At 45.9% G+C, this 12,653-nt stretch overlaps 1 protein-coding gene across 1 annotated transcript; it reads left to right on the forward strand.

Annotated features, from left to right (window-relative positions):
* Positions 1–1,788: 1,788 nt before the first annotated feature.
* ZNF550 (zinc finger protein 550) lies at positions 1,789–12,641 on the forward strand. The gene is made up of 4 exons (XM_053605274.1): positions 1,789–1,938; positions 5,001–5,127; positions 7,683–7,778; positions 10,935–12,641. The coding sequence occupies exons 1-4, from the start codon at positions 1,912–1,914 to the stop codon at positions 11,936–11,938; spliced, it is 1,254 nt and encodes a 417-aa protein (XP_053461249.1). The 5' UTR covers positions 1,789–1,911; the 3' UTR covers positions 11,939–12,641.
* The last annotated feature ends 12 nt before the right edge of the window (positions 12,642–12,653 follow it).

Raw genomic sequence — 12,653 nt, forward strand, 5'->3', positions numbered from 1 at the left:
ACTGAAAGCCAATTACTGAGACAAGATTGTCAAGGAAGAATCAATTTATTGCACTGGATGCGTAAACTGGGATGCAGGAGGTATAGTCTGCATTAAATCTATCTCCCTGATCAACAGGGTCAGGGTTTTTTCGTGAAGGTGAAAATGAATAATATCTGAGGGGAATAAATATCATTATATGTTTGGCGTAGAGTACAGGGCACTCAAGCACAGTGAGAAATCATGCTAGTACACACATCAGGTGAACAAAAAATAGTGGACAAGTCCCTTCCGGGGTGGAGATTTTAGTATTGTAACAAGCTAGATGTTAATACTGGTCATTCAGCCTTGTGTGCAGGTTCAGTGTCTTGGGGGACAATCTGCAGTGGCACATTGCTTATCTTGTCTTTTCCTGGCAAGAAAGTTCTGCTGCTCCTGGGAATGAAATTCAAAAGGGAATGCATCAGTTCAACAGGAAGTTACAAAGCTCTGATCAGCAAATCTTACTGGCCTGGGAGCTTGAAACACAAGAGAACTACAAAACAAAAACAAAAACAAAAATGTTTTCTTGCTTATGGGGCCAGTTAAAAATCCATCAGTTGTTTCATTAGAGTTCTGAAAAGTCTCACCCAATCTGATAGTATTATCTTAAAGTTATCATGAACCTATACTTGTCAGAGTCTTTTCTATGGATCTCCTTGGAGATGAAGCGCACTTTAGCATTATAGTTTCTTGCAAATGCCTTCAGGCATTGAAGTGTAACAATTAATTGTAGATGACATGGCTTAAATGAGGGTGTGTGTGTGTATATCCTTATTGGGTCTCTAAGGATCACTCAAATATGGCCTTGGAAATCAAGGTGGGAGAAGCCTATAAAATTAAAGGATTTACTATACTGCTGGTCCTACAGAGATAAGCATGGCACATCACATGGGGGCCTCAACCACGGAAATGGGGAGCTGAGAAAGACTTTGAACTCGTGGAAAAGTGCCTTTATTGGGGTACAAGGTGGAATGCTCAAGTAAAAAGATAGTAAAGAGATTTTATTGGTGTGATTGAATGTCACTACATAGATGGAAGGGCAAAAAGGGGATCTGTGGCTGGTACCAGCCTTATCACACCGGTGCACCTGGTGGCCCGGGCAGGGCGCTCACAGCCAGTTTGTCGGGATTTTGAGGCACCAGAACAGAATGAAGTTTTTTTTATTTTTTTTGAGACAGAGTCTCACTATATCACCCTCGGTAGAATGCCTTAACATCACAGCTCAAAGCAACATCCAACTCCTGGACTTAAGCGATTCTTTTGCCTCAGCCTCCCAAGTAGCTGGGACTACAGGCGCCCACAACAACGCCTGGCTATTTTTGTTGTGGCAGTTGTCATTGTTGTTTAGCTGGCCTGGGCTGGGTTCGAACCCACCAGCCTGGGTCTATGTGGCCGGCGCCGTAACTACTATGCTATGGGCGCTAAGCCCAGAATGCAGTTTTTAAAATGCACAATGCGGTGCCCACTTGTTCCCTTAACAGACCCTGAAAATAAATCGCAGAAAATCTGGGCGCCTCCCCTTTAATCTCCCCATGCCCTCGCCTCCTTCGCTGGGGCCCCTGTGGGAACCCCGCACCGGCGGCAGAGTGTGAAGAACGTCCCTAGCCTGGCCGGATACCAGGAAAAACTACTTCACCCTGAAAGCCGCGGAACCTGGGCGCGCCGGGGACCAAGACAGCACCAGAGGGGGCGTGGCCAGCGGCCAGGTAGCCAGGGGCGGGATTTCCGGCGTTCCTGGTGTGGGAGTGTGTTTGTGCTGCAGACCATCTGTCCACACCCAGGTTCTAGCGGACTGCACAGCGCGGAGGATGGGGCCCAGCTCTACTCCTTTGTAGGAGCCGGCAAGGCTTCTGAGGTTGCTTCAAGAGGTCCGGTTTTCCTCACGGCCGGATGGCGGCGGCAATGGACGCGGCGCGGGTGAGCAGATGGCGCCTCCAGCCCTTAGGGTCCTGAGGCCTTGAGGCTCCGGTGGCCCTTCGAACTGCCACGTTCCTGCAGTTGGTTCTCAGAGACTAGCACCGGGTCCGGAATTCACGCCGGGGGTTGTATGGGGAAAGCCTCCGATTCTGGCAACCAGTGGGGTGCGGTGTGGACAGTGAAACGGGTCTCTTAGGACCGCGCTCTCCTCTTAGGGGCGTTCCCACAGCTCTTCTACCCTGTGAGTAGAGGGACCCGCAGTCCGGAGACTTCATTGCGGATTCTAGCAGTGCCCCATTCCGGGGCTGTGACCTTGAGCAAGGCCCTTTGCAGCCCTTGGCCTTCATTTCTTTGGGCAGAAAGCAGTGATACTGACATTTCCTCCTCTGGGTTGAGGGAAGGAGAAATGGCATACTGGTGATGTTTGTCCCGTCAGTGCTCAACACATTCCGGGAGTATAACTCAGGATGTTGTTTCCATGGAGATGCTCCCTGGGCGTGAGCTGATTTTAGGGGCTCACTCCAGCAGGTGTCTGACGCTTTGGCTTCCCGGGATCATGGTCTTTACAAAGCTAAGGGCAGTGGCGGGAAAGGGTAAGAGTAGGGTTTTTGCGGTTGTCTATGTGCTGGGACAGACAAATTGTCAGGGCAGGTTAAGGAATTTCTTTCTTTCAGTTTAGGACAAGTGGTTAGGAATTGGTTACAGCTGACAGCAGTGAACCTATTTTCTTGTCTAAGAGAGTTATAGATGAGAGGTGAATATTAAAATATTCCCTGTTGCGGCTTGGCGCCTGTGGCTCAAGCGGCTAAGGCGCCAGCCACATACACCTGAGCTGGCGGGTTCGAATCCAGCCGGGACCCGCCAAACAACAATGACGGCTGCAACCAAAAAAAAAAAAAAAAAAAATAGCCCGGCGTTGTGGCTGGCGCCTGCAGTCCCATCTACTTGGGAGGCGGAGGCAGAAGACTCCTTGAGCCCAGGAGTTGGAAGTTGCTATGAGCTGTGATGCCACAGCACTCTACCCAGGGTGACAGCTTGAGGCTCTGTCTCAAAAGAAAAACAAAATTAAAAAATTAAAAATAAAATATTCCATGATAAGAGTGTGGAGAAGTAGACATTTTGAACACATGAGGCCCATGATTACCCTGATTTCTCCCATTATGGCCCTGACCACTGCCAGGACTGTGTCCCTCAGACTCCTTCCAGTGTCCACGCCTTAAAGAGGCCTGCCTTGTCACTCTATCTAAAGTTGACTGTTGGCTGGGCGCCCATCCTTAGTGGTTAGGGTGCAGGCCACACATACTGGGGCTGGCGGTTTCAAATCTGACCCAGACCTGCTAAACAACAATGACAACTGCAACAATAACAACAACAACAAAATAGCTGGGCCTTGTGGCAGGTGCCTGGAGTCCCAGCTACTTGGGAGGCTGAGGCAAAACAATCACTTAAGTCCAAGAGTTTGAGGTTGCTGTGAGCTGTGATGACACGGTACTCTACCCATGGTAACGTAGTGAGACTATCTCAAACGTAAATAAAGTTAACTGTAATCTCCTTGGTCTCCTTGCCCTATTTTCTTGTCTTCTGAATCTTTAGGGCCATCTTACATTGTCATGCTCTTTTTTTTTTTTGAGACAGAGTCTAATTATGTCACCCTTGGTAGAGTGCTGTGGCGTCACAGCTCACAACAACCTCAAACTCTTGGGCTTAAGCCATTCTCTTGCCTCAGCTTCCCAAGTGGCTGGGACTATAGGCGCCTGCCACAGCACCCAGCTATTTTTTGGTTGTAGTTGTCATTGTTGTTTAGCAGGCCTAGGCCAGGTTTGAAACTGCCAGCTCCTTTGTATGTGGCCGTTGCCCTACCCACTGGGCTACAGTCACCTTTAGATAGAGTGCAGCGCCCCTCTTCACAGTTCACAGTATAAAAGGGAGGACACCGTTTTTGCTTTTGTTTTTTGAGACAGAGTCTCAAGCTGTTGCCCTGGGTAGAGTACCATGGCATCATAGCTCACAGCAACCTCCAACTCTTGGGCTCAGTTTTTCTTGCCTCAGTTTTTCTATTTTTAGTAGAGATGGGGTCTTAATTTTTGCTCAGGCTGGTCTCAAACTCATGAGCTCAAGCAATCCACCCACATCAGCCTCCTAGAGTGCTAGGATTATAGGCATGAGCCACCTTGCCTGGCCCTCGTAGGATAATCTTATCCTGATGATTCTAGTTCTAGTTAAAATTCCCCTTGCCCCTATGTGCATACCCTCTGGCAGCTTTGTGAAGTCTATTATTGGATGTTCAAATCCTGCCTCTGCTTTTTAAATGTGAGACTAAGTGAGTTCTAAAGCTGCCTGAGCTCCAGATTGCTGTGACATGACTTGGAAGTGATAATGGTGTTTCCCTCTGGGCCTGTGGGGAGATTAATAAAAGTTGCAAAACATCAAGCACTTACATGTACTAGGCACTCCAGTGATTGTGAACATGTTCAGTTCTCACAACTGCCTGGTGAAGTGGGAATAATTATTATTTAGAAATTGAGGCTTAGGGAAATAATATGATATCCTCATCATGGTCACACAGCAATCAAGTGTCAAGATTCCACAGGCCTGATTTTACCTGGGGGTGTGTGGGGGGTCTGGCTCCAGCACTGAGATGTTTATTTACTTCACTATAGCATGTGAAGGCCTCAGCGTATGTAGGAACACAGTGAGGACCGGGGACTCAGCTGCTGCTGTTGCTGCTATTAATCGTGCTTAGAATTACTATTATAATCATTTGCCTCCAGTCCTCTGATGTGCTAGAGCATTCATAGTCTGCCTCCCACAATTATCATAGGATTGCTTTTGTCTGTGTCATCTCCAATGGTTTCCCCATGGGAGGCTTTTCTCTTAGCCACAATTGTATTATGTCAAAAGGCAGAATCTACCTCTCCCTTGAGCCTAGCCCAGAGCTTGGGCCTCAGGAGCCTTTAGTGATTCATGCCTATGTCTCTTTGCATCTTGACCAGCAACTGAGTGATAGGCTTTTATCCTGTCTAACAGCACAAAGTCAACACACTACTTCTGTTTAACTTCAGGTGTTGGTGACTTTCAAAGATGTATCTGTGACCTTCACCCATGAAGAGTGGAGACAGCTGGACCTGGCCCAGAGGACCCTGTACCGGGAGGTGATGCTGGAAACCTGTGGGCTCCTGGTTTCTTTAGGTAATAGCTCACCTCTCACCCTGAGGGACTCTAGCCTCTCTTGATTCTTGGCCAGAAGGGGGAGGGTCACAGGAGTCATCTACCTTCCTCCTCACAGCTCTTATAGTTTTCTGATCTCATCTCTTTCTGTCTGGTCTTCCTGTGTCTACATCAGGGATCATTAGGGTAGAAACATAGTCCTTTTAAACATAAATCCTTACTTTAGCATTCAGCATACTCTGGCCTCAGTCGGAAGTCTTTATTCCGTATTTCACAGGAAAGAAGCTGATTGGTCAGCCTAGTGGGACCAGCTGTCCTTACAGCTCTAGGGGTGGTGAGTGATGGGCTATTCTAAGAGAAGGGAGTGAATCAGGCAGTCCCCAAGGAGATGTTTGTCAACAGTGCCCTCTAGATATCTTTCTAAGCAACAGGATCTCTGTAAAAAGGCCCTCAGTGTCTGCAGGGTCATTACTTGTTTCCTATTGCTGGGCTCCAATCCTCCATAGGTCCAGGAGATGTTTTTAAAAGGTGTACAGCAATGTCCTCAATTGGCGTTCTTTTTACCTTCCCAGTCCACTGTGCTAATTTTTCTCATGAAAAAGACTCAGATTGGTGCCAAGCTCTCACCTTTCCACTCTCCAGTATGGTTAATTTCTCTTTTCAACTAGGGGAAAGCCTCCAACTCACACCTCTGAAGAGGCTAGGTGAACTTGATGGGGCTTGATAGCATTATTTTGATTTTGTTGTTGTGTTTTCATGATAGCTTTCTATTTGTAGGAAGTGAAAATGACTTTCTCATTTACCAGAGCAAAACAAGGTTCCCTTTTAGAATAAAATAGTGGAAAAATGAATACTATTAAAGAAAATTTATTAGAAATGATAGTATACTATGTGTTCTGTGCAAACCTGTCACTATGAGTTTAGTTGGAAATGTGGACATCAACCCATAGCTGATAATTAAAATGAATTATAGAAATAAAAATGAGGGGAATTTAGGAGTAAATACCAGGGAGCCATAACCTATTATGGGTGCTTCAAAGGACACCTTAGGAAGTGACAGGAGCTGATACTTGAAAGGTGAATAGGAGTTGCTGGAGGTGTTCTAGGTAGAAGACACAACATGTGAAGAGTGACAGGGAGCTCCACTCCTGGTGGAGTCTAAGGAATGTCCACAGCCCCATCCTGGAGCTGACAGCAGGGATGTAGCACACATTGATGAACCTTACTGAGATGTGTCTGAAGGAACCTGGGCTGTGGATCAGAATCTGCCACTTGATATTTCCGTGGGTCTTTATGTCTCAATCATTGGTCTACTATATACAACCCTCCAGTTTCTTACTCCGCACATCTAGAAAACAAGATCAAACTGGCTGTACCTGGAAGAAAATTCACTACCAAACCTACAGAGAAACTGAGGTATGGGTGACTCAGGCTTTTTGGATGCAGCAGCCCATTGATGTCATCAAGGATGTTACAGTTCTCTGCTGTTCCTCACTTGTCAGATGAAAGCCTGACCACTTCAGGACACTTCTCACAGGGATGTAGGATACTGCAGCCATGACTGGGGTTCAGCCCTCTTTACCCACTCAGAACAAAGGTTTTTGGAAGAGAAAGGAGAACCCAAATTGGGTCACCTCCCTATTTCAGACTGCTGATGATGAGGGATGTCATTTACCAATTTATTTCAGCCAGTGGTTTTTAACCCTGTGTACCAGCATATTCTGGGAAGTCTATTCAAAAGTATTGACAGTCAGGCCTCACCCCAAGTTATTTTGTTTGATTTGGCTTGAGGTTGGAATCAGGCATCCTCGGGTGGTTCTGAAGCACGAGTATTCGAGAACCAATGATTTAGATTAATTAGAATATGCCTTTGGAAGGCAGGAGCTCACTTTTGTGTTGGTCCATGGCTGTGACAGTGGTGTGTACCTCATCAGTGTTGGCCTCCATAAATAGAGGTCAAGGGCAGTGGGTGACCTGAACAGTGTTGTCCTCTATAGATGGAGATCAAGGGCCATGGGTGTTGTGTAGACAGTATTTCACTCTACAGTAGTTGCACCTCAAGAACAGGATTTGTGCCTGTCTTCGTCTACTCGGTTGCCTAAACAAAGTACGGAAGACTGAGTGGCTTACACAACAGGAATTCATTTTTTCACAGTTCTTGAGGCTGGGAAGTCTAAGATCAAGGTGCTGGCTAATTCAGTTCCTGGTGAGGCCTCTCTTCCTGGCTTACAGGTGGCCTCTTTCTTGCTGTGACCTGACATGGTAGAGAGTTGAGAGAGGAGAGATCTTTCTTCCTTTTCTTATAAGGCCTATCAGATTAGTGCCCCACCTTTGTGACCTCATTTAATCTTAATTACTTCTCAAGTACCCATTCTCCACATTCAGTACATTGGGGATTAGGGCTTCAATGCATGACTTTTGTGGGGAACACAATTCACTTCATACAAAGCCCTTCGTTCTTAGATCAGCATTTTGCCCACATTTGTTATTCCCCTGTTAAGAAGTCACAGGAAGAATGGAAAGATTTTATTCTTCTCATCAAATTACCCCTGTACTGTTTCTTTTGCCACCAACAGGGCATCAGGTTCCCAAACCAGAGCTGATCCACCTGCTGGAGCATGGACAGGAGCTGTGGACAGTGAAGAGAGGCCTCTCCCACAGCACCTGTGCAGGTAGGAGCCACCCACAGGTTTGGTGTGTTCATGGTAGCCTTCAGAGAGTGAGGGGGCCACTGCCTCTGAATTTCTGTGTGAAACTTCATAGTATAATCTTCAAGAACTAGGCATTTGGTCACACCTGAATGCTCAGAATTGGGAAATATAGTTTAGCTGTGTGCCCAAGGAGAAGAGCAAATAGGTTTGGTTTACTGTACTCAAAAATGTCAGAGTGGTGATAATTTCTGTGTCATTGAGTTGTCTGAGAATGTAATGAGGTTATGCACAGCACTGCCTAGATCAGTGCCTGGCCTATAGTAACAAAAGCCAGTTGTTAATATTATCAGTGTAACAGTATTAATTATAATGAATAAAAGTAATATCACACATTCCCTTTTAGACTCAGGGGAAAGGAACCTTTTCTCTTTTTTTTTAGAGACAGTCTCACTTTATCACCCTTGGTAGAGTGCCCTGTCATAGCTCACAGCAACCTCCAACTCCTGGGCTTAGGCGATTCTCTTGCCTCAGCTTCCCAAGTAGCCCGGGAACCCGCCACAACACCCAGCTATTTTTTGTTGCGGTTTGGCTGGGGCCAGGCTCTAACACACTACCCTCAGTATATGGGGCTGGCACCCTACCCACTGAGCCACAGGCCCCACCTTGAACCTTTTCTCTTTTGATATTACTATCCATACTATACTATGGATCCTACTCTTCCTCTTTCTTAATCTATTTATCCATCCTTATTGAACATCACTCAGAGTAGCCCCTTGTACTATATTTTCCTGCCCTTCTCCCCTGAAAGACACCACAGTGTCATTTGGCCTTTTCTCCCCCATTTCTGTGTTGATGAGTGTAGCTAGAGTGATCCACCTAGTGGATTGGCATCACTGCTGAGTGTGGACTTTCCCCTCTTGTGGTTCCTCAGCCTTCTTGGCCAGCCCCACTTCTATCCCTTTGTGTTCTAAACACCTCCTTCTCTGTCTCCTCAATTCTACATCTTCACTTAAGTGTCTCAGAGGCACCTTCAACTCCTGGTTCAGATAATGTCCTGTTATCCAACCAGGTTAGAAGTGTAGAAACCCCCCAAACAGTTTCTGGGCTTCTCCAGCTTCATCTAACCCAGCATCCATCACCCCAGTCCATCTGCTCTGTGCTCTGGGCAGTTCTCTTCCCTGCACTGGCTCCTGTAACCTCAGACATGCTTACTACTTCCTCAGCAACTGATGTCCCAAGGTATAATTAAATTTATATTAAAAATAAAGGCTGTGTACTTACATGTTTCTTTTTTTCTTTTTTGAAGTAGAGTCTCTCTATATTCCCCTTGGTAGAGTGCCGTGGTGTCACAGCTCACAGCAACCTCAAACTCTTGGGCTTAAGCAATTCTCTTACCTCAGCTTCCCAGGTAGCTGGGACTACAGGCCCCCATTGCAATGCCTGGCTATTTTTTGTTGCAGTTGTCATTGTTGTTCAGGAGGCCCAGGCTGGGCTTGAACCCGCCAGCCTCGGTGTATGTGGCTGGCATCCTATTCACTGAGCTATGGGTGCCACCTTGTTTCTAAACTCTTAAAGATTTATCTTTATCTGTCTCATACCTGTGGCTTCCCTTCTTGTCCTCCATGGAGGAGATCTTGCACCTAACCATGGCTAGTTTCTCCGCCAGTGCCTATACCCTTCCCACTGTGTTCTCAGGGAACTTGCTTTTGATTTTCTTTCTTAGCTGTATCTTCATCCTTTCTATACTCTACATAAAAATGTGCTCAAGTTGCTTACATATAGAGAAAACAAACCCCAAATGCTTTTTATCTACAAGAGCCTACAAGTTGTTTTTACTTATAAAGCCAGGTTCCTTAGAATTGTCTCATTTTTGGAAGAGATGTATTCACTTAACTTCCATATTTGTTGTTTAAAATAATAATCTGATATATGGGCCTGGTGCCCATGGCTTAGTGGTTAGGGCACTGGCCACATATACTGAGGCTGGCAGATTTGAATCTGGCCTGGGCCTGCTAAACAACGACAACAACAACAAATAGCCAGGCCTATTGTGGTGGGCACCTGTAGTCCCAGCTATTTGGGAGGCAGAGGCAAGAGAATAGCTTAAGCCCAGAGTTGAAGGTTGCTGTGAGCTGTAACACCATGGCACTCTACTGAGGGTTACAAAATGAGACTGTCTCAAAAAAAAAAAAAAAAAAAAAATCTGATATATGTGTGCATGTTCATACCCTTTTATCACTTTTTGCTGGGGTCTTCTTCTCTTTCCCTAACTCTGATCACTCCTTTCATGTTGGCTTCACCAGGCATCTGGTGGCCTTTTCTTTTAACTCTTAAGTATTCTCCAAGAGCGAATCTGCCTATTTTTACTCCCTCACATTCATCCAATGCCTACTTCCTCTTATTTGGCAACTACTCTGGCTTCTCCATTAGGATCCAACTCATGGGACACCTCCTAGGAGGCCTTCCATTATCTCCTTTTCTTCCCAATCTTGTTAGGTGCTGCTTCCCTTTACTTTCTTTTTTTTTTGTTTTCTTTTTTTTTTTCCCTTTACTTTCATAGCACCAAGATGCATCATTGTTTGGAGCAAATGCCCTTCAGACAATGTCATCAAAACTCTGTCTTCCGGCTTGGCGCCTGTGGCTCAAGTGGCTAAGGTGCCAGCCACGTACACCTGAGCTGGCGGGTTCGAATCCAGCCGGGCCTGCCAAACAATAATGACGGCTGCAACCAAAAAAATAGCCAGGCATTGTAGTGGGCACCTGTAGTCTCAGCTACTTGGGAGGCAGAGGCAGGAGAATCGCTTGAGCCCAGGAGTTGGAGATTGCTGTGAGCTCTGATGCCACGGCACTCTACCTAGGGCGATAGCTTGAGCCTCTGTCTCAAAAAAAAAAAAAAAAAAAGAACAACTGTGTCCTCCCTTCTATTCTCTGAACTGTGAAGACATGCATCTCCACTCTAGATTTTCTGTTCCCTGGTCCAGCCTGTGTTTCATATTTTCCCTTTAATGATATCCAGGGTACAAGGACCATGAAAAGTATTTGGAAACATGGGTTATGGAGATATAAAAATGCAGCCAGTGTCAGAGTTACTATTTTTGTCCTTATTTTGTCACTTATCTTTTTCCTACTGTATTGTATCACTGAAGGTCCCCTCCTTTGTATGCTGGATTCCTTCAGGTGAAAGAGCACAACTTCAGACGAGAGAGCCAACCCCTTGTCTGCCAGTTTTATCTGAGGAAGCCTTTTTCCTGGGAAGTTTGACTCTGGGATCGTCAAAAAACTCCAGACTGGGGAAATCCAGGGACCAGGGAGGGCTTTTAGAAATGCAGAAAGATCAAGTGAAGCCAGGGACAGACCCTCACAAGGAGACCTATCCTGAGAAAATGAGCCTTGAAGATAAAGGTTTGGGGACAGATGATAATCTGCACTGTGGGGTATCTCTTGGAGATATTCTCCTTGAAAATGACTCACAGCAAACAAGGAAAGACACCACCTTGATTCATGCCAGGACAAACCCCTACAAATGCAAGCAGTGTGGGAAATGTTTTAGCCGGAAGTGGTATCTTGTACGACATCAGCGGGTTCACACTGGAATGAGGCCCTATGAATGCAATGCTTGTGGGAAAGCTTTTAGCCAGAGTTCAACTCTCCTGCGGCATTACCTAATCCACACTGGGGAGAAACCATACAAATGCCTAGAATGTGGGAAGGCCTTCAAACGCAGGTCATACCTCATGCAGCACCATCCGATCCACACTGGAGAGAAGCCCTATGAGTGCAGTCAGTGTCGAAAAGCTTTCACTCACCGCTCTACTTTTATTCGCCATAATAGGACCCACACTGGAGAAAGACCCTTTGAGTGCAAAGAATGTGGTAAAGCCTTTAGCAACAGGGCACACCTAATTCAACACTACATCATTCACACTGGAGAGAAACCCTATGATTGCATGGAGTGTGGAAAAGCCTTCAGATGCAGCTCAGAGCTCATGCAGCACCAGCGGATTCACACTGGGGAGAAGCCCTATAAATGCACCCAGTGCGGGAAAGCATTTCATCGAAGCACGTACCTCATTCAGCACTCTGTCATCCACACTGGGGAAATGCCCTACAAGTGCATTGAGTGTGGCAAGGCCTTCAAACGCAGGTCACACCTTCTGCAGCACCAGCGGGTCCATACTTGAGAGAAGCCCTATTAGTTCAGTGACCATAGAAAGGCCTTCATCTACTGCTTATCCTTCCCTCCTCATGGGAGGAACCCACCCTCTGAGTACTAAGAATGTTGGGAAGTTTATTTTTTGCCAGCTCTTCCTCAACTAAATGCACTAGTCAACACTGGGGAGAAGACCTTTGAGTGCAGTGAATGTAAGGTGCCTTCAGTCACTGCCCACCCCTTACCCATAACAGAGGGATTCATACCAGAGAGAAAAACAGAAGGCATTCCACTTGCATCACCACTAAAGAACTTGTGCTAGAAAAAGACATTTGGATTTGGCCAAAAGAAAAAGCTCACAAGCTAGCTAAGAATTCATAATGAAGAATTATTGCATAATTGTCATCACTGTAAGAGAACTTTCTGTGACCAGATCATCACTTGTCATATAAAGAACCATACTGGAATTTGACTCACCTTGGGATTTACTCTACAAATTTATAGAAGCCTTCAGTCACAGGTATCTCCTTGGTTTACATGGGAGATGTAAGGAAAAATAAATATCTTTATAAACTCAAGACTTCCCTGCAAGCCTGTTAGTTTTTATTTCTTTGTAGGGGAGATGTTTTGAGAGATAGTGTCTCGGCCCTTTGTGTCTTATATACATTCACTGCTATCCTGTGTTAGGAGAGTTGGACAACAAGGGCAGTTCATCTAGCATTTTCTGGAAGCCGCCTTTGTTCCAG

The sequence above is a fragment of the Nycticebus coucang genome, chromosome 10, assembly GCF_027406575.1.
Source record: "Nycticebus coucang isolate mNycCou1 chromosome 10, mNycCou1.pri, whole genome shotgun sequence".
NCBI lineage: Eukaryota > Metazoa > Chordata > Mammalia > Primates > Lorisidae > Nycticebus > Nycticebus coucang.

What these genes read in the sequence shown, in the direction of transcription:
- ZNF550 (XM_053605274.1), top strand. Translation starts at nt 1,912, where the DNA reads ATGGCGGCGGCAATGGACGCGGCGCGG. An exon ending in CGGCAATGGACGCGGCGCGG is followed by an intron (nt 1,939 to 5,000) that starts GTGAGCAGATGG and finishes GTTTAACTTCAG; the next exon opens with GTGTTGGTGACTTTCAAAGA. An exon ending in TGGGCTCCTGGTTTCTTTAG is followed by an intron (nt 5,128 to 7,682) that starts GTAATAGCTCAC and finishes TGCCACCAACAG; the next exon opens with GGCATCAGGTTCCCAAACCA.